At 51.8% G+C, this 25,937-nt stretch overlaps 1 protein-coding gene across 3 annotated transcripts in view; it reads right to left on the reverse strand.

Moving 5' to 3' along the window:
• FAM131B (family with sequence similarity 131 member B) overlaps positions 1 to 25,937 on the reverse strand; it is a 446,901-nt gene that overhangs the window by 69,373 nt on the left and 351,591 nt on the right. For all 3 annotated transcript variants that reach the window (XM_069650307.1, XM_069650306.1, XM_069650308.1), the window contains exon 5: positions 24,081 to 24,278. In XM_069650307.1, the coding sequence (XP_069506408.1) occupies positions 24,081 to 24,278 (198 nt within the window). The remainder of the gene's footprint in view (positions 1 to 24,080; positions 24,279 to 25,937) is intronic.

The following is a 25,937-nucleotide window of genomic DNA, read 5'->3' on the forward strand; positions in this document are numbered from 1 at the left end:
TCATTCACCCATAAGGAGGTGCTAGGGCCATGCCACCTGCCACAGGCACCCTGCAGACAATCACCCATAAGGAGGTGGTAGGGCCATACCACCTTGCACAGATACCCTGCAATCAGTCACCCATAAGGAGGTGCTAAGACCATACCACCATCCACAGATACCATGCAATCAATCACCCATATGGTGGTACTACAGATATACCACCTGTCACAGATACCCACCTGAAATCAATCATGATTAAGGAGGTGCTAGGGCCATACCACCTGCCACAGATACCCACCTGCAATCAATCACCCATAAGGAGGTGCTAGGGCCATACCACCAACTGCCACAGATGCCCTGCAATTAATCATGTTTTTTGAAGTGCTAGGGCCATGCCACCCACCACAGATACCCACCTGCAATCAATCACCCATAAGGAGGTGCTAGGGCCATACCACCTGCCACAGATGCCCTGCAATCAATCACCCATACGGTGGTGCTAGGGATGTGCCACCTGCCACAGACACCCACCTGCAATCAATCACCCTTAAGGAGGTGCTAGACCATACCACCTGCCACAGATACCCACTTGAAATCAATAACCCATGAGGAGGTGCTAGGGCCATGCCATATTCCATAGATACCCTGCAATCAGTCACCCATAAGGAGGCGCTAGGGATATGGCAACCACCACAGATACCCACCTTCAATCAATCACCCATAAGGAGGTGCTAGGGCCATGCCACCTGCCACAGACACCAAGCAGTCAATCACCCATAAGGAGGTGCTAGGGCCAAACCAACTTCCACATATACCCTGCAATCAATCGCCCATAAGGAGGTGCTAGGGCCATGCCACCTGCCACAGACACCCACCAGTCAATCACTCATGAATAAGGAGGTGCCAGGGCCATACCACCTGCCACAGATACCCTGAAATCATTCACCCATAAGGAGGTGCTAGGGCCATACCACCTGCCACAGACACCCTGCAGACAATCACCCATAAGGAGGTGGTAGGGCCATACCACCTTGCACAGATACCCTGCAATCAGTCACCCATAAGGAGGTGCTAAGACCATACCACCATCCACAGATACCATGCAATGAATCACCCATATGGTGGTACTACAGATATACCACCTGTCACAGATACCCACCTGAAATCAATCATGATTAAGGAGGTGCTAGGGCCATACCACCTGCCACAGATACCCACCTGCAATCAATCACCCATAAGGAGGTGCTAGGGCCATACCACCTGCCACAGATGCCCTGCAATTAATCATGTTTTTTGAAGTGCTAGGGCCATGCCACCCATCACAGATACCCACCTGCAATCAATCACCCATAAGGAGGTGCTAGGGCCATACCACCTGCCACAGATGCCCTGCAATCAATCACCCATACGGTGGTGCTAGGGCTGTGCCACCTGCCACAGACACCCACCGGCAATCAATCACCCTTAAGGGGGTGCTAGACCATACCACCTGCCACAGATACCTACCTGAAATCAATAACCCATGAGGAGGTGCTAGGGCCATGCCATCTTCCACAGATACCCTGCAATCAGTCACCCATAAGGAGGCGCTAGGGACTTGCCAACCGCCACAGAAACCTACCTTCAATCAATCACCCATAAGGAAGTGCTGGGGCCATGCCACCTGACACACCCTGCACTCAATTACTCTTAAAGAGGTGCTAGGGCTTACCACATGCCACAGATACCCTGCAATCAATCGCCCATAAGGAGGTGCCAGGGCCATGCCACCTTCCACAGATACCCACCTGCAATCAATCACCCTTAAGGAGGTGCCAGGGCCATGCCACCTTCCACAGATACCCACCTGCAATCAATCACCCTTAAGGAGGTGCTAGGGCCGTACCACCTGCCACAGATACCCACCTGCAATCAATCACCCATAAGGTGGTGCTAGGGCCATACCACCTGCCACAGATACCCACCTGCAATCAATCACCCTTAAGGTGGTGCTAGGGCCATACCACCTGCCACAGATACCCACCTGCAATCAATAACCCATGAGGAGGTGCTAGGGCCATGCCATCTTCCACAGATACCCTGCAATCAGTCACCCATAAGGAGGTGCTAGGGATATGGCAACCGCCACAGATACCCACCTTCAATCAATCACCCATAAGGAGGTGCTAGGGCCATGCCACCTGCCACAGACACCAAGCAGTCAATCACCCATAAGGAGGTGCTAGGGCCAAACCAACTTCCACATATATCCTGCAATCAATCGCCCATAAGGAGGTGCTAGGGCAATGCCACCTGCCACAGACACCCACCTGCAATCAATCATGATTAAGGAGGTGCTAAGGCCATACCACTTGCCACAGATACCCTGAAATCATTCACCCATAAGGAGGTGCTAGGGCCGTGCCACCTTCCAGAGCCACCCTGCAGTCAATCACCCATAGGGAGGTGCTAGGGCCATGCCACCTTCCACAGGTACCCTGCAATCAGTCACCCATAAGGATAGGCTAAAGCCATACCACCTGTCCCAGGTACCCACCTCCAATCAGTCATGATTAGGAGATTGTAGGGCCATACCACCTGCCACAGAAACCCACCTGCAATCAATCATGATTAAGAAGTGCTAGGGCCATACCACCTTTCACAGATTCCCACCTGCAATCAATCATGATTAAGGAGGTGCTAGGGCCATACCACCTGCGACAGATACCCACCTGCAATCAATCACCCTTAAGGGGTTGCTAGGGCCATGCCACTCACCACAGATACCCACCTACAATCAATCATTTTTAAGGAGGTGCTAGGGCCATGCCACCTGCCACAGGTACCCTGCAATCAATCACCCATGAGGTGCAAGGGTGATACCAGGTGCCACAGATACCCCCTTGAAATCAATCACATTTGAGGAGGTGCTAGGGCCATGCCACCCACCACAAATACCCCCCTGCAATCAATCATGCTTAAGGAGGTGCTAGGGCCATGCCACCTGCCACAGATACCCTGACATTAATCCCTCACAAAGAGGTGTTAGGGCCATGCCACTTTCCACAGATAACCTGCAATAAATCACCCATACAGTGGTGCTAGGGCCGTGAAACCTGCCACAGACACCCACCTGCAATCAATCACTCATAAGGAGGTGCTGGGGCCATACCACTTGTCACAGACACCCACCCGCAATCAATCATGATTAAGGAGGTGCTGGGGCCATGCCACCTTCCACAGACACCTACCTGCAATCAATCACTCATAAGGAGGTGCTGGGGCCATACCACCTGTCACAGACACCCACCCGCAATCAATCATGATTAAGGAGGTGCTAGGGTCATACCACCTTCCACAGATACCCTGCAATCAATCGCCCATACGGTGGTGCTACAGCCATACCACCTGCCACAGATACCCACCTGCAATCAATCATGATTAAGGAGGTGCTAGGGACATACCACCTGCCACAGATACCCACCTGCAATCACACACTCATAAGGAGGTGCTAGGGCCATGCCACCTGTCACAGATACCCACCTGCAATCAACCATGATTAAGGAGGTGCTAGGGCCATACCACCTGTCACAGATACCCACCTGCAATCAATCATGATTAAGGAGGTGCTAGGGCCATGCCACCTTCCACAGATACCCTGCAATCAATCACCCATGCGCTGGTTCTACAGCCATACCACCTGTCTCAGATACCCACCTACAATTAATCATGATTAAGGAGGTGCTAGGGCCATATCACCTGCCACAGATACCCACCTGCTATCATTCACCCTTAAGGAGGTGCTACGGCCATACCATCTGTCATAGATACCCATCTGCAATCAATCACTCATAAGGAGGTGCTAGGGCTATACCACCTGCCACAGATGCTCTGCCATCAACCATGCTTTTAGAAGTGCTAGGGCCATGCCTCCCACCACAGATACCCACCTGCAATCAATCACCCATAATGAGGTGCTAGGGACATGCCAACTTCCACAGATACCCTGCAATCAATCACCCATAAGGAGGTGCTAGGGCCATACCACCTGCCACAGAAACCCACCTGCAATCAATCATGATTAAGGAGGTGCTAAGGTCATACCACCTGCGACAGATACCCTGAAATCATTCACCCATAAGGAGGTGCTAGGGCCGTGCCACCTTCCACAGCTACCCTGCAATCAATCACCCATATGGTGGTGCTACAGCCATACCACCTGTCACAGATACCCACCTGCAAGCAATCATGATTAAGGAGGTGCTAGGGCCATAACACCTTTCACAGATACCCACCTGCAATCAATCATGATTAAGTAGGTGCTAGCGCCATACCACCTACCACAGATTCCCACCTGCAATCAATCACTCATAAGGAGGTGCTATGGCCATACCACCTGCCACAGAAACCCACCTGCAATCAATCATGATTAAGGAGGTGCTAAGGTCATACCACCTGCGACAGATACCCTGAAATCATTCACCCATAAGGAGGTGCTAGGGCCATGCCACCTTCCACAGGTCCCCTGTAATCAGTCAACCATAAGGAGGTGCTAAAACCATACCACCTGTCCCAGGTACCGACCTGCAATCAGTCATGATTAAGGAGGTGCTAGGGCCATACCACCTTTCACAGATACCCACCTGGAATCAATCATGATTAAGGAGGTGCTAGGGCCATACCACCTACCACAGATACCCACCTGCAATCAATCACCCTTAAGGGGGTGCTAGGGCCATGCCACCCACCACAGATACCCACCTGCAATCAAACATTTTTAAGGAGGTGCTAGGGCCATACCACCTTCCGCAGATACCCTGCAATCAATCACCCATATGGTGGTGCTACAGCCATACCACCTGTCACAGATACCCACCTGCAAGCAATCATGATTAAGGAGGTGCTAGGGCCATAACACCTTTCACAGATACCCACCTGCAATCAATCATGATTAAGTAGGTGCTAGCGCCATACCACCTACCACAGATTCCCACCTGCAATCAATCACTCATAAGGAGGTGCTATGGCCGTGCCACCTGCCACAGATACCTACCTGCAATGAATCATAATTATGGAGGTGCTAGGGCCATGCCACCTGCCACAGACACCCCCAATCACTCATAAGGAGGTACTAGGGCCATACCACCTGTCACAGACACCCACCTGCAATCAATCATGATGAAGGAGGTGCTAGGGCCATACCACCTTCCACAGATGCCCTCCAATCAATCGCCCATAAGGAGGTGCTAGGGCCATGCCACCTGCCAAAGGTACCCTGCAATCAATCACCCATGAGGTGCAAGGGTGATACCAGGTGCCACAGATACCCCCCTGCAATCAATCACCTTTGAGGAGGTGCTAGGGCCATGCCACCTTCAACAGATACCCACCTGCAATCAATCATGATTAAGGAGGTGCTAGCGCCGTGCCACCTACCACAGATACCCACCTGCAATCAATCACCCATAAGGAGGTGCTAGGGCCATACCACCTGCCAGAGATGCCCTACAATCAATCACCCATAAGGAGGTGCTAGGGCCATGCCACCTGCCACAGATACCCTGCAATCAGTCACCCATAATGAGGTGCTAGGGACATGCCAACTTCCACAGATACCCACCTGCAATCAATCACCCTTAAGGGGGTGCTAGGGCCATGCCACCCACCACAGATACCCACCTGCAATCAAACATTTTTAAGGAGGTGCTAGGGCCATACCACCTTCCGCAGATACCCTGCAATCAATCACCCATATGGTGGTGCTACAGCCATACCACCTGTCACAGATATCCACCTGCAAGCAATCATGATTAAGGAGGTGCTAGGGCCATAACACCTTTCACAGATACCCACCTGCAATCAATCATGATTAAGTAGGTGCTAGCACCATACCACCTACCACAGATTCCCACCTGCAATCAATCACTCATAAGGAGGTGCTATGGCCGTGCCACCTGCCACAGATACCTACCTGCAATGAATCATAATTAAGGAGGTGCTAGGGCCATGCCACCTGCCACAGACACCCCCAATCACTCATAAGGAGGTGCTAGGGCCATACCACCTGTCACAGACACCCACCTGCAATCAATCATGATGAAGGAGGTGCTAGGGCCATACCACCTTCCACAGATGCCCTCCAATCAATCGCCCATAAGGAGGTGCTAGGGCCATGCCACCTGCCAAAGGTACCCTTCAATCAATCACCCATGAGGTGCAAGGGTGATACCAGGTGCCACAGATACCCCCCTGCAATCAATCACCTTTGAGGAGGTGCTAGGGCCATGCCACCTTCAACAGATACCCACCTGCAATCAATCATGATTAAGGAGGTGCTAGCGCCGTGCCACCTACCACAGATACCCACCTGCAATCAATCACCCATAAGGAGGTGCTAGGGCCATACCACCTGCCACAGATGCCCTACAATCAATCACCCATAAGGAGGTGCTAGGGCCATGCCACCTGCCACAGATACCCTGCAATCAGTCACCCATAATTAGGTGCTAGGGACATGCCACCTGCCACAGATCCACGCCTGAAATCAATCACCCATAAGGAGGTGCTAGGGCCATGCAATCTTCCACAGATACCCTGCAATCAGTTACCCATAAGGAGGTGCTATGGACATGCCAATGCCACAGTTACCCACCTTCAATCAATCACCCATAAGGAGGTGCTAGGGCCATGCCACGTGACACAGACACCAAGCAGTCAATCACCCATAAGGAGGTGTTAGGGCCAAACCAACTTCCACAGATACCCTGCAATCAATCGCCCATAAGGAGGTGCTAGGGCCATGCCACCTGCCACAGATACCCACCTGCAATCAATCATGATTAAGGAGGTGCTAAGGCCATACCACCTGCCACAGATACCCTAAAACCATTCACCCATAAGGAGGTGCTAGGGCCATGCCACCTTCCACAGGTACCCACCTGCAATCAATCATGACTAAGGAGGTGCTAGGGCCATGTCACTTGCCACAGACACCCATCTGCAATCAATCACTCATAAGGAGGTGCTAGGGCCATACCACCTGTCACAGACACCCACCTACAATCAATCATGATAAAGGAGGTGCTAGGGCCATACCACCTTACACAGATATCCTGCAATCAATCGCCCATACGGTGGTGCTACAGCCATACCACCTGTCACAGATACCCACCTACAATAAATCATGATTACGGAGGTGGTAGGGCCATACCATCTGCCACAGATACCCACCTGCAATCAATCACTCATAAGGAGGTGCTAGGGCCATGCCACCTGCCACAGACACCCACCTGCAATCAATCACCCTTAAGGAGGTGCTAGGGCAATACCACCTGTCACAGATACCCACCTGCAATCAATCATGATTAAGGAGGTGCTAGGGCCATACCACCTGCCACAGATACTCACCTGCAATCAATCACCCATACGGTGGTGCTAGGGCCATGCCACCTGCCACAGACACCCACCTGCAATCAATCACTCACAAGGAGGTGCTAGGGTCATGCCACCTGCCACAGACACCCACCTGCAATCGATCACTCTTAAGGAGGTGCTAGGGCCATACCACCTGCCAAAGATACCCACCTGAAATCAATCACCCATAAGGAGGTGCTAGGGCCATGCAATCTTCCACAGATACCCTGCAATCAGTCACCCATAAGGAGGTGCTATGGCCATGCCAACGCCACAGTTACCCACCTACAATCAATCATGATTAAGGAGGTGCTAGGGCCATACCACCTGCCACAGATACTCACATGCAATCAATCACCCATACGGTGGTGCTAGGGCCGTGCCACCTGCCACAGACACCCACCTGCAATCAATCACTCATAAGGAGGTGCTAGGGCCATACCACCTGTTACAGACACCCACCCGCAATCAATCATGATTAAGGAGGTGCTAGGGTCATACCACCTTCCACAGATTCCCTGCAATCAATCGCCCATACGGTGGTGCTACAGCCATACCACCTGCCACAGATACCCAGCTGCAATCAATCATGATTAAGGAGGTGCTAGGGCCATACCACCTTCCACAGATACCCTCCTGCAATCAATCACTCATAAGGAGGTGCTAGGGCCATGCCACCTGTCACAGATACCCACCTGCAATCAATCATGATTAAGGAGGTGCTATGGCCATACCACCTGTTACAGATACCCACCTGCAATCAATCATGATTAAGGAGGTGCTAGGGCCATACCACCTTTCACAGATGCCCAACTGCAATCAATCATGATTAAGGAGCTGCTAGGGCCATACCACCTGCCACAGATTCCCACCTGCAATTAGTCACTCATAAGGAGGTGCTATGGCCATACCATCTGTCACAGATACCCACCTGCAATCAATCATGATTAAGGAGGTGCTAGGGCCATATCACCTGCCACAGATACCCATCTGCAATCAATCACGCATACTGTGGTACTAGGGCCATGCCACCTGCCACAGATACCCACCTGAAATCAATCATGATTAAGGAGGTGCTAGGGCCATACCACCTGTCACAGATACCCACCTGCAATCAATCATGATTAAGGAGGTGTTAGGGCCATAGCACCTTTCACAGATACTCACCTGCAATCAATCATGATTAAGGAGGTGCTAGGGCCATACCACCTGCCACAGATTCCCACCTGCAATCAATCATTCATAAGGAGGTGCTATGGCCATACCATCTGTCACAGATACCCACCTGCAATCAATCATGATTAAAGAGGTGCTAGGGCCATACCACCTGCCACAGATACCCATCAGCAATCAATCACCCATACGGTGGTGCTAGGGCCATGCCACCTGCCACAGACATCCACATGCAATCAATCACTCATAAGGAGGTGTGCCATACAACCTGTCACAGACACCGACCTGCTATCAATCATGATTAAGGAGGTGCTAGGGCCATACCACCTTCCACAGATACCCTGCAATCAATCGCCCATACGGTGGTGGTACAGCCATACCACCTGTCACAGATACCCACCTACAATCAATCATGATTAAGGAGGTGCTAGGGCCATACCACCTGCCACAGATACCCACCTACAATCAATCACTCACAAGGAGGTGCTAGGGCCATGCCACCTGCCACAGACACCCACCTGCAATCATTTACCCTTAAGGAGGTGCTAGGGCCATACCACCTGCCACAGATACCCACCTGCAATCAATCACTCATAAGGAGGTGCTAGGGCCATGCCACCTGCCACATACACCCACCTGCAATCAATCACCCTTAAGGAGGTGCTAGGGCCATACCACCTACCACATATACCCTGCAGCCAATCACCCATAGGGAGGTGCTAGGGCCATGCCACCTTCCACAGGTACCCTGCAATCAGTCACCCATAAGGAGGTGCTGAAGCCATACCACCTGTCCCAGGTACCCACCTGCAATCAGTGAAGATTAAGGAGGTGCTAGGGCCATACCACCTATCACAGATGCCCACCTGCAATCAATCACTCATAAGGAGGTGCTAGGGCCATGCCACCTGCCACAGACATTCACCTACAACCAATCACCCTTAAGGAGGTGCTAGGGCCATGCCACCTTCCACATATACCCTGCAGTCAATCACCCATAGGGAGGTGCTAGGGCCATGCCACCTTCCACAGGTACCCTACAATCAGTCACCCATAAGGAAGTGCTAAGGCCATACCACCTGCCAGAGATACCCACCTGCAATCTATCATGATTAAGGAGGTGCTAGGGCCATACAACCTTTCACAGATACCCACCTGCAATCAATCATGATTAAGGAGGTGCTAGGGCCATGCCACCCACCACAGGTATCCACCTGCTATCAATCATAATTAAGGAGGTGCTAGGGCCATACCACCTTTCACAGATGCCCAACTGCAATCAATCATGATTAAGGAGCTGGTAGGGCCATACCACCTGCCACAGATTCCCACCTGCAATTAGTCACTCATAAGGAGGTGCTATGGCCATACCATCTGTCACAGATACCCACCTGCAATCAATCATGATTAAGGAGGTGCTAGGGCCATATCACCTGCCACAGATACCCATCTGCAATCAATCACGCATACGGTGGTACTAGGGCCATGCCACCTGCCACAGATACCCACCTGAAATCAATCATGATTAAGGAGGTGCTAGGGCCATACCACCTGTCACAGATACCCACCTGCAATTAATCATGATTAAGGAGGTGTTAGGGCCATAGCACCTTTCACAGATACTCACCTGCAATCAATCATGATTAAGGAGGTGCTAGGGCCATACCACCTGCCACAAATTCCCACCTGCAATCAATCATTCATAAGGAGGTGCTATGGCCATACCATCTGTCACAGATACCCACCTGCAATCAATCATGATTAAAGAGGTGCTAGGGCCATACCACCTGCCACAGATACCCATCAGCAATCAATCACCCATACGGTGGTGCTAGGGCCATGCCACCTGCCACAGACATCCACATGCAATCAATCACTCATAAGGAGGTGTGCCATACAACCTGTCACAGACACCGACCTGCTATCAATCATGATTAAGGAGGTGCTAGGGCCATACCACCTTCCACAGATACCCTGCAATCAATCGCCCATACGGTGGTGGTACAGCCATACCACCTGTCACAGATACCCACCTACAATCAATCATGTTTAAGGAAGTGCTAGGGCCATACCACCTGCCACAGATACCCACCTACAATCAATCACTCACAAGGAGGTGCTAGGGCCATGCCACCTGCCACAGACACCCACCTGCAATCATTTACCCTTAAGGAGGTGCTAGGGCCATTCCACCTGCCACAGATACCCACCTGCAATCAATCACTCATAAGGAGGTGCTAGGGCCATGCCACCTGCCACATACACCCACCTGCAATCAATCACCCTTAAGGAGGTGCTAGGGCCATACCACCTACCACATATACCCTGCAGCCAATCACCCATAGGGAGGTGCTAGGGCCATGCCACCTTCCACAGGTACCCTGCAATCAGTCACCCATAAGGAGGTGCTAAAGCCATACCACCTGTCCCAGGTACCCACCTGCAATCAGTGAAGATTAAGGAGGTGCTAGGGCCATACCACCTATCACAGATGCCCACCTGCAATCAATCACTCATAAGGAGGTGCTAGGGCCATGCCACCTGCCACAGACATTCACCTACAACCAATCACCCTTAAGGAGGTGCTAGGGCCATGCCACCTTCCACATATACCCTGCAGTCAATCACCCATAGGGAGGTGCTAGGGCCATGCCACCTTCCACAGGTACCCTGCAATCAGTCACCCATAAGGAAGTGCTAAGGCCATACCACCTGCCACAGATACCCACCTGCAATCTATCATGATTAAGGAGGTGCTAGGGCCATACAACCTTTCACAGATACCCACCTGCAATCAATCATGATTAAGGAGGTGCTAGGGCCATGCCACCCACCACAGGTATCCACCTGCTATCAATCATAATTAAGGAGGTGCTAGGGCTATACAACCTGCCACAGATTCCCACCTGCAATCAATCACTCATAAGGAGGTGCTATGGCCATACCACCTATCACAGATACCCACCTGCAATCAATCATGATTAAGGAGGTGCTACAGCCATGCCACCTCCCACAGACACCAACCTGCAATCAATCACCCATACGGTGGTGCTAGGACCATACCACCTGTCACAGATACCCACCAGCAATCAATCATGATTAAGGAGGTGCTAGGGCTATAGCACCTTTCACAGATTCCCACCTGCAATCAATCATTCATAAGGAGGTGCTATGGCCATACCATCTGTCACAGATACCCACCTGCAATCAATCATGATTAAAGAGGTGCTAGGGCCATACCACCTGCCACAGATACCCATCAGCAATCAATCACCCATACGGTGGTGCTAGGGCCATGCCACCTGCCACAGACATCCACATGCAATCAATCACTCATAAGGAGGTGTGCCATACAACCTGTCACAGACACCGACCTGCTATCAATCATGATTAAGGAGGTGCTAGGGCCATACCACCTTCCACAGATACCCTGCAATCAATCGCCCATACGGTGGTGGTACAGCCATACCACCTGTCACAGATACCCACCTACAATCAATCATGATTAAGGAGGTGCTAGGGCCATACCACCTGCCACAGATACCCACCTACAATCAATCACTCACAAGGAGGTGCTAGGGCCATGCCACCTGCCACAGACACCCACCTGCAATCATTTACCCTTAAGGAGGTGCTAGGGCCATACCACCTGCCACAGATACCCACCTGCAATCAATCACTCATAAGGAGGTGCTAGGGCCATGCCACCTGCCACATACACCCACCTGCAATCAATCACCCTTAAGGAGGTGCTAGGGCCATACCACCTACCACATATACCCTGCAGCCAATCACCCATAGGGAGGTGCTAGGGCCATGCCACCTTCCACAGGTACCCTGCAATCAGTCACCCATAAGGAGGTGCTGAAGCCATACCACCTGTCCCAGGTACCCACCTGCAATCAGTGAAGATTAAGGAGGTGCTAGGGCCATACCACCTATCACAGATGCCCACCTGCAATCAATCACTCATAAGGAGGTGCTAGGGCCATGCCACCTGCAACAGACATTCACCTACAACCAATCACCCTTAAGGAGGTGCTAGGGCCATGCCACCTTCCACATATACCCTGCAGTCAATCACCCATAGGGAGGTGCTAGGGCCATGCCACCTTCCACAGGTACCCTACAATCAGTCACCCATAAGGAAGTGCTAAGGCCATACCACCTGCCAGAGATACCCACCTGCAATCTATCATGATTAAGGAGGTGCTAGGGCCATACAACCTTTCACAGATACCCACCTGCAATCAATCATGATTAAGGAGGTGCTAGGGCCATGCCACCCACCACAGGTATCCACCTGCTATCAATCATAATTAAGGAGGTGCTAGGGCCATACCACCTTTCACAGATGCCCAACTGCAATCAATCATGATTAAGGAGCTGGTAGGGCCATACCACCTGCCACAGATTCCCACCTGCAATTAGTCACTCATAAGGAGGTGCTATGGCCATACCATCTGTCACAGATACCCACCTGCAATCAATCATGATTAAGGAGGTGCTAGGGCCATATCACCTGCCACAGATACCCATCTGCAATCAATCACGCATACGGTGGTACTAGGGCCATGCCACCTGCCACAGATACCCACCTGAAATCAATCATGATTAAGGAGGTGCTAGGGCCATACCACCTGTCACAGATACCCACCTGCAATTAATCATGATTAAGGAGGTGTTAGGGCCATAGCACCTTTCACAGATACTCACCTGCAATCAATCATGATTAAGGAGGTGCTAGGGCCATACCACCTGCCACAAATTCCCACCTGCAATCAATCATTCATAAGGAGGTGCTATGGCCATACCATCTGTCACAGATACCCACCTGCAATCAATCATGATTAAAGAGGTGCTAGGGCCATACCACCTGCCACAGATACCCATCAGCAATCAATCACCCATACGGTGGTGCTAGGGCCATGCCACCTGCCACAGACATCCACATGCAATCAATCACTCATAAGGAGGTGTGCCATACAACCTGTCACAGACACCGACCTGCTATCAATCATGATTAAGGAGGTGCTAGGGCCATACCACCTTCCACAGATACCCTGCAATCAATCGCCCATACGGTGGTGGTACAGCCATACCACCTGTCACAGATACCCACCTACAATCAATCATGTTTAAGGAAGTGCTAGGGCCATACCACCTGCCACAGATACCCACCTACAATCAATCACTCACAAGGAGGTGCTAGGGCCATGCCACCTGCCACAGACACCCACCTGCAATCATTTACCCTTAAGGAGGTGCTAGGGCCATTCCACCTGCCACAGATACCCACCTGCAATCAATCACTCATAAGGAGGTGCTAGGGCCATGCCACCTGCCACATACACCCACCTGCAATCAATCACCCTTAAGGAGGTGCTAGGGCCATACCACCTACCACATATACCCTGCAGCCAATCACCCATAGGGAGGTGCTAGGGCCATGCCACCTTCCACAGGTACCCTGCAATCAGTCACCCATAAGGAGGTGCTAAAGCCATACCACCTGTCCCAGGTACCCACCTGCAATCAGTGAAGATTAAGGAGGTGCTAGGGCCATACCACCTATCACAGATGCCCACCTGCAATCAATCACTCATAAGGAGGTGCTAGGGCCATGCCACCTGCCACAGACATTCACCTACAACCAATCACCCTTAAGGAGGTGCTAGGGCCATGCCACCTTCCACATATACCCTGCAGTCAATCACCCATAGGGAGGTGCTAGGGCCATGCCACCTTCCACAGGTACCCTGCAATCAGTCACCCATAAGGAAGTGCTAAGGCCATACCACCTGCCACAGATACCCACCTGCAATCTATCATGATTAAGGAGGTGCTAGGGCCATACAACCTTTCACAGATACCCACCTGCAATCAATCATGATTAAGGAGGTGCTAGGGCCATGCCACCCACCACAGGTATCCACCTGCTATCAATCATAATTAAGGAGGTGCTAGGGCTATACAACCTGCCACAGATTCCCACCTGCAATCAATCACTCATAAGGAGGTGCTATGGCCATACCACCTATCACAGATACCCACCTGCAATCAATCATGATTAAGGAGGTGCTACAGCCATGCCACCTCCCACAGACACCAACCTGCAATCAATCACCCATACGGTGGTGCTAGGACCATACCACCTGTCACAGATACCCACCAGCAATCAATCATGATTAAGGAGGTGCTAGGGCTATAGCACCTTTCACAGATACCCACCTGCAATCAGTCATGATTAAGAGGTGCTAGGGCCATGCCACCTGCCACAGACATCCACATGCAATCAATCACTCATAAGGAGGTGTGCCATACCACCTGTCACAGACACCGACCTGCAATCAATCATGATTAAGGAGGTGCTAGGGCCATACCACCTTCCACAGATACCCTACAATCAATCCCCCATACGGTGGTGCTACAGCCATACCACCTGTCACAGATACCCACCTACAATCAATCATGATTAAGGAGGTGCTAGGGCCATACGACCTGCCACAGATACCCACCTGCAATCAATCACTCACAAGGAGGTGCTGGGGCCATGCCACCTGCCACAGACACCCACCTGCAATCATTCACCCTTAAGGAGGTGCTAGGGCCATACCACCTACCACAGATACCCACCTGCAATCAATCATGATTAAGGAGGTGCTAGGGCCATACCACCTATCACAGATGCCCACCTGCAATCAATCACTCATAAGGAGGTGCTAGGGCCATGCCACCTTCCACAGGTCCCCTGTAATCAGTCACCCATAAGGAGGTGCTAAGACCATACCACCTGTCCCAGGTACCCACCTGCAATCAGTCAAGATTAGGAGGTTGTAGGGCCATACCACCTGCCACAGATACCCACCTGCAATCAATCATGATTAAGGAGGTGCTAGGGCCATACCACCTGCCACAGATACCCACCTGCAATCAATCACCCTTAAGGGGGTGCTAGGGCCATGCCACCCACCACAGATACCCTGCAATCAATCACCAATACGGTGGTGCTACAGCCATACCACCTGTCACAGACACCCATCTGCAAGCAATCATGATTAAGGAGGTGCTAGGGCCATAACACCTTTCACAGATACCCACCTGCAATCAGTCATGATTGAGGAGGTGCTAGGGCCATACAACCTGCCACAGATTCCAACCTGCAATCAATCACTCATAAGGAGGTGCTATGGCCATACCACCTGTCACAGATACCCACCTGCAATCAATCATGATTAAGGAGGTGCTAGGGCCACACCACCTGTCACAGACACCCACCTACAAACAATCATGATTAAGGTGGTGCTAGGGCCATAGCACCTTCCACAGATACCCTGCAATCAATCACCCATTCGGTGGTGCTACAGGCATACCACTTGTCACAGACACCCACCTGCAATCAATCATGATTAAGGAGGTGGAAGGGCTATACCACCTGCCACAGATACCCACCTGCAATCAATCACTCAAAAGGAGATGCTAGGGCCATGCCACTTACCACAGACACCCACCTGCAATCAATCACCCTTAAGGAGGTGCTAGGGCCATACCACCTGCCACAGATACCCACCTGCAATCAGTCACCCTTAAGGAGTTGCTAGGGCCAGGCCACCCACCAGAGATACGCACCTGCAATCAATCATGATTAAGGAGGTGCTAGAGCCCTAACACCTTTCACAGATACCCACCTGCAATCAACCATGATTAAGGAGGTGCTAGAGCCATATCACCTGCCACAGATACCCACCTGCTATCATTCACCCTTAAGGAGGTGCTACGGCCATACCATCTGTCACAGATACCCATCTGCAATCAATCACTCATAAGGAGGTGCTAGGGCTATACCACCTGCCAGAGATGCTCTGCCATCAACCATGCTTTTAGAAGTGCTAGGGCCATGCCTCCCACCACAGATACCCACCTGCAATCAATCACCCATAATGAGGTGCTAGGGACATGCCAACTTCCACAGATACCCTGCAATCAATCGCCCATACGCTGGTGGTACAGCCATACCACCTGTCACAGATACCCACCTACAATCAATCATGATTAAGGAGGTGCTAGGGCCATACCACCTGCCACAGATACCCACCTACAATCAATCACTCACAAGGAGGTGCTAGGGCCATGCCACCTGCCACAGACACCCACCTGCAATCATTTACCCTTAAGGAGGTGCTAGGGCCATACCACCTGCCACAGATACCCACCTGCAATCAATCACTCATAAGGAGGTGCTAGGGCCATGCCACCTGCCACATACACCCACCTGCAATCAATCACCCTTAAGGAGGTGCTAGGGCCATACCACCTACCACATATACCCTGCAGCCAATCACCCATAGGGAGGTGCTAGGGCCATGCCACCTTCCACAGGTACCCTGCAATCAGTCACCCATAAGGAGGTGCTAAAGCCATACCACCTGTCCCAGGTACCCACCTGCAATCAGTGAAGATTAAGGAGGTGCTAGGGCCATACCACCTATCACAGATGCCCACCTGCAATCAATCACTCATAAGGAGGTGCTAGGGCCATGCCACCTGCCACAGACATTCACCTACAACCAATCACCCTTAAGGAGGTGCTAGGGCCATGCCACCTTCCACATATACCCTGCAGTCAATCACCCATAGGGAGGTGCTAGGGCCATGCCACCTTCCACAGGTACCCTGCAATCAGTCACCCATAAGGAAGTGCTAAGGCCATACCACCTGCCAGAGATACCCACCTGCAATCTATCATGATTAAGGAGGTGCTAGGGCCATACAACCTTTCACAGATACCCACCTGCAATCAATCATGATTAAGGAGGTGCTAGGGCCATGCCACCCACCACAGGTATCCACCTGCTATCAATCATAATTAAGGAGGTGCTAGGGCCATACCACCTTTCACAGATGCCCAACTGCAATCAATCATGATTAAGGAGCTGGTAGGGCCATACCACCTGCCACAGATTCCCACCTGCAATTAGTCACTCATAAGGAGGTGCTATGGCCATACCATCTGTCACAGATACCCACCTGCAATCGATCATGATTAAGGAGGTGCTAGGGCCATATCACCTGCCACAGATACCCATCTGCAATCAATCACGCATACGGTGGTACTAGGGCCATGCCACCTGCCACAGATACCCACCTGAAATCAATCATGATTAAGGAGGTGCTAGGGCTATACCACCTGTCACAGATACCCACCTGACCTGCAATCAATCATGATTAAGGAGGTGTTAGGGCCATAGCACCTTTCACAGCTACTCACCTGCAATCAATCATGATTAAGGAGGTGCTAGGGCCATACCACCTGCCACAAATTCCCACCTGCAATCAATCATTCATAAGGAGGTGCTATGGCCATACCATCTGTCACAGATACCCACCTGCAATCAATCATGATTGAAGAGGTGCTAGGGCCATACCACCTGCCACAGATACCCATCAGCAATCAATCACCCATACGGTGGTGCTAGGGCCATGCCACCTGCCACAGACATCCACATGCAATCAATCACTCATAAGGAGGTGTGCCATACAACCTGTCACAGACACCGACCTGCTATCAATCATGATTAAGGAGGTGCTAGGGCCATACCACCTTCCACAGATACCCTGCAATCAATCGCCCATACGGTGGTGGTACAGCCATACCACCTGTCACAGATACCCACCTACAATCAATCATGTTTAAGGAAGTGCTAGGGCCATACCACCTGCCACAGATACCCACCTACAATCAATCACTCACAAGGAGGTGCTAGGGCCATGCCACCTGCCACAGACACCCACCTGCAATCATTTACCCTTAAGGAGGTGCTAGGGCCATACCACCTGCCACAGATACCCACCTGCAATCAATCACTCATAAGGAGGTGCTAGGGCCATGCCACCTGCCACATACACCCACCTGCAATCAATCACCCTTAAGGAGGTGCTAGGGCCATACCACCTACCACATATACCCTGCAGCCAATCACCCATAGGGAGGTGCTAGGGCCATGCCACCTTCCACAGGTACCCTGCAATCAGTCACCCATAAGGAGGTGCTAAAGCCATACCACCTGTCCCAGGTACCCACCTGCAATCAGTGAAGATTAAGGAGGTGCTAGGGCCATACCACCTATCACAGATGCCCACCTGCAATCAATCACTCATAAGGAGGTGCTAGGGCCATGCCACCTGCCACAGACATTCACCTACAACCAATCACCCTTAAGGAGGTGCTAGGGCCATGCCACCTTCCACATATACCCTGCAGTCAATCACCCATAGGGAGGTGCTAGGGCCATGCCACCTTCCACAGGTACCCTGCAATCAGTCACCCATAAGGAAGTGCTAAGGCCATACCACCTGCCACAGATACCCACCTGCAATCTATCATGATTAAGGAGGTGCTAGGGCCATACAACCTTTCACAGATACCCACCTGCAATCAATCATGATTAAGGAGGTGCTAGGGCCATGCCACCCACCACAGGTATCCACCTGCTATCAATCATAATTAAGGAGGTGCTAGGGCTATACAACCTGCCACAGATTCCCACCTGCAATCAATCACTCATAAGGAGGTGCTATGGCCATACCACCTATCACAGATACCCACCTGCAATCAATCATGATTAAGGAGGTGCTACAGCCATACCACCTCCCACAGACACCAACCTGCAATCAATCACCCATACGGTGGTGCTAGGACCATACCACCTGTCACAGATACCCACCAGCAATCAATCATGATTAAGGAGGTGCTAGGGCTATAGCACCTTTCACAGATACCCACCTGCAATCAGTCATGATTAAGAGGTGCTAGGGCCATGCCACCTGCCACAGACATCCACATGCAATCAATCACTCATAAGGAGGTGTGCCATACCACCTGTCACAGACACCGACCTGCAATCAATCATGATTAAGGAGGTGCTAGGGCCATACCACCTTCCACAGATACCCTACAATCAATCCCCCATACGGTGGTGCTACAGCCATACCACCTGTCACAGATACCCACCTACAATCAATCATGATTAAGGAGGTGCTAGGGCCATACGACCTGCCACAGATACCCACCTGCAATCAATCACTCACAAGGAGGTGCTGGGGCCATGCCACCTGCCACAGACACCCACCTGCAATCATTCACCCTTAAGGAGGTGCTAGGGCCATACCACCTACCACAGATACCCACCTGCAATCAATCATGATTAAGGAGGTGCTAGGGCCATACCACCTATCACAGATGCCCACCTGCAATCAATCACTCATAAGGAGGTGCTAGGGCCATGCCACCTTCCACAGGTCCCCTGTAATCAGTCACCCATAAGGAGGTGCTAAGACCATACCACCTGTCCCAGGTACCCACCTGCAATCAGTCAAGATTAGGAGGTTGTAGGGCCATACCACCTGCCACAGATACCCACCTGCAATCAATCATGTTTAAGGAGGTGCTAGGGCCATACCACCTGCCACAGATACCCACCTGCAATCAATCACCCTTAAGGGGGTGCTAGGGCCATGCCACCCACCACAGATACCCTGCAATCAATCACCAATACGGTGGTGCTACAGCCATACCACCTGTCACAGACACCCATCTGCAAGCAATCATGATTAAGGAGGTGCTAGGGCCATAACACCTTTCACAGATACCCACCTGCAATCAGTCATGATTGAGGAGGTGCTAGGGCCATACAACCTGCCACAGATTCCAACCTGCAATCAATCACTCATAAGGAGGTGCTATGGCCATACCACCTGTCACAGATACCCACCTGCAATCAATCATGATTAAGGAGGTGCTAGGGCCACACCACCTGTCACAGACACCCACCTACAAACAATCATGATTAAGGAGGTGCTAGGGCCATAGCACCTTCCACAGATACCCTGCAATCAATCACCCATTCGGTGGTGCTACAGGCATACCACTTGTCACAGACACCCACCTGCAATCAATCATGATTAAGGAGGTGGAAGGGCTATACCACCTGCCACAGATACCCACCTGCAATCAATCACTCAAAAGGAGATGCTAGGGCCATGCCACCTACCACAGACACCCACCTGCAATCAATCACCCTTAAGGAGGTGCTAGGGCCATACCACCTGCCACAGATACCCACCTGCAATCAGTCACCCTTAAGGAGTTGCTAGGGCCAGGCCACCCACCAGAGATACGCACCTGCAATCAATCATGATTAAGGAGGTGCTAGAGCCCTAACACCTTTCACAGATACCCACCTGCAATCAACCATGATTAAGGAGGTGCTAGGGCCATATCACCTGCCACAGATACCCACCTGCTATCATTCACCCTTAAGGAGGTGCTACGGCCATACCATCTGTCACAGATACCCATCTGCAATCAATCACTCATAAGGAGGTGCTAGGGCTATACCACCTGCCAGAGATGCTCTGCCATCAACCATGCTTTTAGAAGTGCTAGGGCCATGCCTCCCACCACAGATACCCACCTGCAATCAATCACCCATAATGAGGTGCTAGGGACATGCCAACTTCCACAGATACCCTGCAATCAATCGCTCATAAGGAGGTGCTAGGGCCATACCACCTGCCACAGAATCCCACCAGCAATCAATCATGATTAAGGAGGTGCTAAGGTCATACCACCTGCGACAGATACCCTGAAATCATTCACCCATAAGGAGGTGCTAGGGCCGTGCCACCTTCCACAGCTACCCTGCATTCAAACACCCATAGGGAGGTGCTAGGGCCATGCCACCTTCCACAGGTCCCCTGTAATCAGTCACCCATAAGGAGGTGCTAAAACCATACCACCTGTCCCAGGTACCGACCTGCAATCAGTCATGATTAAGGAGGTGCTAGGGCCATACCACCTTTCACAGATACCCACCTGGAATCAATCATGATTAAGGACGTGCTAGGGCCATACCACCTACCACAGATACCCACCTGCAATCAATCACCCTTAAGGGGGTGCTAGGGCCATGCCACCCCCCACAGATACCCACCTGCAATCAAACATTTTTAAGGAGGTGCTAGGGCCATACCATCTTCCGCAGATACCCTGCAATCAATCACCCATATGGTGGTGCTACAGCCATACCACCTGTCACAGATACCCACCTGCAAGCAATCATGATTAAGTAGGTGCTAGCGCCATACCACCTACCACAGATTCCTACCTGCAATCAATCACTCATAAGGAGGTGCTATGACCATACCACCTGCCACAGAAACCCACCTGCAATCAATCATGATTAAGGAGGTGCTAAGGTCATACCACCTGCGACAGATACCCTGAAATCATTCACCCATAAGGAGGTGCTAGGGCCATGCCACCTTCCACAGGTCCCCTGTAAGCAGTCAACCATAAGGAGGTGCTAAAACCATACCACCTGTCCCAGGTACCGACCTGCAATCAGTCATGATTAAGGAGGTGCTAGGGCCATACCACCTACCACAGATACCCACCTGCAATCAATCACCCTTAAGGGGGTGCTAGGGCCATGCCACCCACCACAGATACCCACCTGCAATCAAACATGTTTAAGGAGGTGCTAGGGCCATACCACCTTCCACAGATACCCTGCAATCAATCACCCATATGGTGGTGCTACAGCCATACCACCTGTCACAGATACCCACCTGCAAGCAATCATGATTAAGGAGGTGCTAGGGCCATAACACCTTTCACAGATACCCACCTGCAATCAATCATGATTAAGTAGGTGCTAGCGCCATACCACCTACCACAGATTCCCACCTGCAATCAATCACTCATAAGGAGGTGCTATGGCCATACCACCTGCCACAGAAACCCACCTGCAATCAATCATGATTAAGGAGGTGCTAAGGTCATACCACCTGCGACAGATACCCTGAAATCATTCACCCATAAGGAGGTGCTAGGGCCATGCCACCTTCCACAGGTCCCCTGTAAGCAGTCAACCATAAGGAGGTGCTAAAACCATACCACCTGTCCCAGGTACCGACCTGCAATCAGTCATGATTAAGGAGGTGCTAGGGCCATACCACCTACCACAGATACCCACCTGCAATCAATCACCCTTAAGGGGGTGCTAGGGCCATGCCACCCACCACAGATACCCACCTGCAATCAAACATTTTTAAGGAGGTGCTAGGGCCATACCACCTTCCACAGATACCCTGCAATCAATCACCCATATGGTGGTGCTACAGCCATACCACCTGTCACAGATACCCACCTGCAAGCAATCATGATTAAGGAGGTGCTAGTGCCATAACACCTTTCACAGATACCCACCTGCAATCAATCATGATTAAGTAGGTGCTAGCGCCATACCACCTACCACAGATTCCCACCTGCAATCAATCACTCATAAGGAGCTGCTATGGACATACCACCTGTCACAGATACCCACCTGCAATGAACCATGATTAAGGAAGTGCTAGGGCTATACCACCTGCCACAAACACCAACCTGCAATCAATCACCCATACGGTGTTGCTAGGGCCGTGCCACCTGTCACAGACACCCACCTGCAATCAACCATGATTAAGGAAGTGCTAGGGCTATACCACCTGCCACAAACACCAACCTGCAATCAATCACTCATACAGAGGTGCTAGGGCCATACCACCTGCCACAGATACCCTGCAATCAATCACTCATTAGGAGGTGCTAGGGCCATTCCACCTGCCACAGATACCCACCTGCAATCAATCACTCATAAGGAGGTGCTTGGGTCATGCCACCTGCCACAGACACCCACCTGAAATCAATAATGATTAAGGAGGTGCCAGTGTCATACCACCTGCCACAGATACCCACCTGCAATCAATCATGCTTAAGGGGGTGCTAGGGCCATGCCACCTGCCACAGACACCCTGAAGTCAATCACCATAAGGAGGTGCTAGGGCCATGCCACCTTCCACAGATACCCTGAAATCATTCACCCATAAGGAGGTGATAGGGCATACCACCTACCACAGATACCCACCTGCAATCAATCATGATTAAGGAGGTGCTAGGGCCATGCCACAGACACCCTGAAGTCAATCACCATAAGGAGGTGCTAGGGCCATGCCACCCACCACAGATACCCTGAAATCATTCACCCATAAGGAGGTGATAGGGCATACCACCTGCCACAGATACCCTGCAATCAATCACTCATACAGAGGTGCTAGGGCCATACCACCTGCCACAGATACCCTGCAATCAATCACTCACTAGGAGGTGCTAGGGCCATGCCACCCGCCTCAGATACTCACCTGCAATCAATCACGCTTAAGGAGGTGATAGGGCCATACCACATGCCACAGGCACCCTGCAGTAAATCACCCATAAGGAGGTGCTAGGGCCATACTAACACCACCAATGCCCTGACATTATTCACCCTTTTGGGGGCACCTGGGTTACACCATTTACCACAGATACCTGACACTAAAAACCCTCTGGGAGCCATCTCTACCCCAGAAGGTCTACCAAAGGCAACCCTCTTATGAAGGCCCTTGCCCCCATCAATCCCACAGGCTACACCATGCAGTATCTCCCACAGACGCACCAGCCAGGAAGCGGGCCTCCTTCTCTCCATCACTCAGGTCTGAGTAGGCGTCCACATCCATGCGCACAGTTTCATGGGCGTAGTGCTGCTGGAGGCTGGCCGCCTTGCCCCATCCCTGCCACTCGATCATGTGCGCCACTCTGCCCGATCCCATGGCTGTGGGCTTGGTCACCCGGTCCTTCATTGTGCGGGAGATTCCTGGCGAAAGAGAGGGATCCATCGTCAGCGGTGGACAGGACCTCACACCCAGGGAAGGGAACAGGAACAAGAGCAGAGACTGAGGCAAAGTTCCAGGCATGGCCCATTGGCAGTGGTAGAGACACCAAATGGGTCAATTGGGGTCAGGTTCTCACTGACGAGGCAACCAGCAAGGATATCTGTGCCAGTGAGTTTTCAGCAATGCCTGGCTATGAAGCTGGGGATGGCTAGCATGGTTCCTGAAAAACAGAGATGGGTATGGGGGTGGGTACCATGACTTCTCAAAAACAGAGGTGAAGCTGAGGCTGGGTAGCATGGCTCCTGGAAACAGAGCTGAAGCTGGGGGGGTAGCATGGCTCCTGGGAAGCAGGTGGAATTGGGGTTGGGTAATGTGGCTCCTGGAAAACAGATCTGAAGCTGGGGTTGGGTAGAATGGCTCCTGGAAACTGGGGTGAAGCTGGGGTGGGCAGCTTGGCTCCTAGAAAATGGAGGTGACACTGGGGGTGGGTAGCACGGCTCCTAGGAAACAGAGGTGAAGCTGGGGGTGGGCAGCATGGGTCCTGGAAAATGAGCTGAAGCTGGGGTGGATGGGTACCATGGCTCCTGGAAATTGGGGGTGAAGCTGGGGTGGGTAGCTTTGCTCCAGGAAAACAAAGGTGAAACTGGAGGTGGGTAGCACGGCTTCTAGGAAACAGGGGTGAAGCTGGGGGTGGGCAGCATGGTTCCTGGAAAAAGAGCTGAAGCTGGGGTGGATGGGTAGTATGGCTCCTAGGAAACAGAAGCTGGGGGTGGGTAGCATGGGTACCAGGTGAAGCTGGGGGTGGGTAGCATGGCACCTGGAAAACAGAGCTGAAGCTGGGGGTGCGTAGCATGGCACCTGGAAAACAGAGCTGAAGCTGGGGTTGGGTAGCATGGATCCTGGAAACTGGGGGTGAAGATGGGGGGGTAGCTTGGCTCCCAGGAAAAATAACTGAAGCTGGGGTGGACGGGTAGCACGGCTCATAGGAAACTGAGCTGAAGATGGGGTGGATGGGTACCATGGCTCATAGGAAACTGAGCTGAAGATGGGGTGGATGGGTGGCATGGCTCCTAGGAAACTGATCTGAAGCTGGGGGTGGGTACCACGGCTCCTAGGAAACAGAGCTGAAGCTAGGGCGGATGGGTAGCATGGCTCCTAGGAAATTAAGGCAAAGCTGGAGATGGGTAGCATGGCAATTGGAAAACCGAGCTGAAGCTGGAGATGGGTAGCATGGCACCTGGAAAACAGAGCTGAAGCTGGGACTGGGTAGCATGGCTCCTGGAAAACAGACCTGAAGCTGGGGCTGGGTACCATGGCTCCTGTAAACTGGAAGTGAAGCTGGGATGGGTAGCTTGGCTCCTGGAAAATGGAGGTGAAACTGGGGGTGGGTAGCACGGTTCCTAGTCCTAGGAAACAGAAGTGAAGCTGGGGGTGGGCAGCATGGGTCCTGGAAAATGAGCTGAAGCTGCGGTGGATGGGTAGCACGGCTCCTAGGAAACTGAGCTGAAGGTGGGGGGGGGGGTGCCACAGCTCATAGGAAATAGAGCTGAAGCTGGGGTGGATGGGTAGCATGGCTCCTCAGAAATTGAGGTGAAGCTGGGGGTGGGCAGCATGGGTCCTGGAAAAAGAGCAGAAGCTGG

Source organism: Ambystoma mexicanum, chromosome 3p (assembly GCF_040938575.1).
Source record: "Ambystoma mexicanum isolate Mex_15411 chromosome 3p, UKY_AmexF1_1, whole genome shotgun sequence".
Taxonomy (NCBI): Eukaryota; Metazoa; Chordata; class Amphibia; order Caudata; family Ambystomatidae; genus Ambystoma; species Ambystoma mexicanum.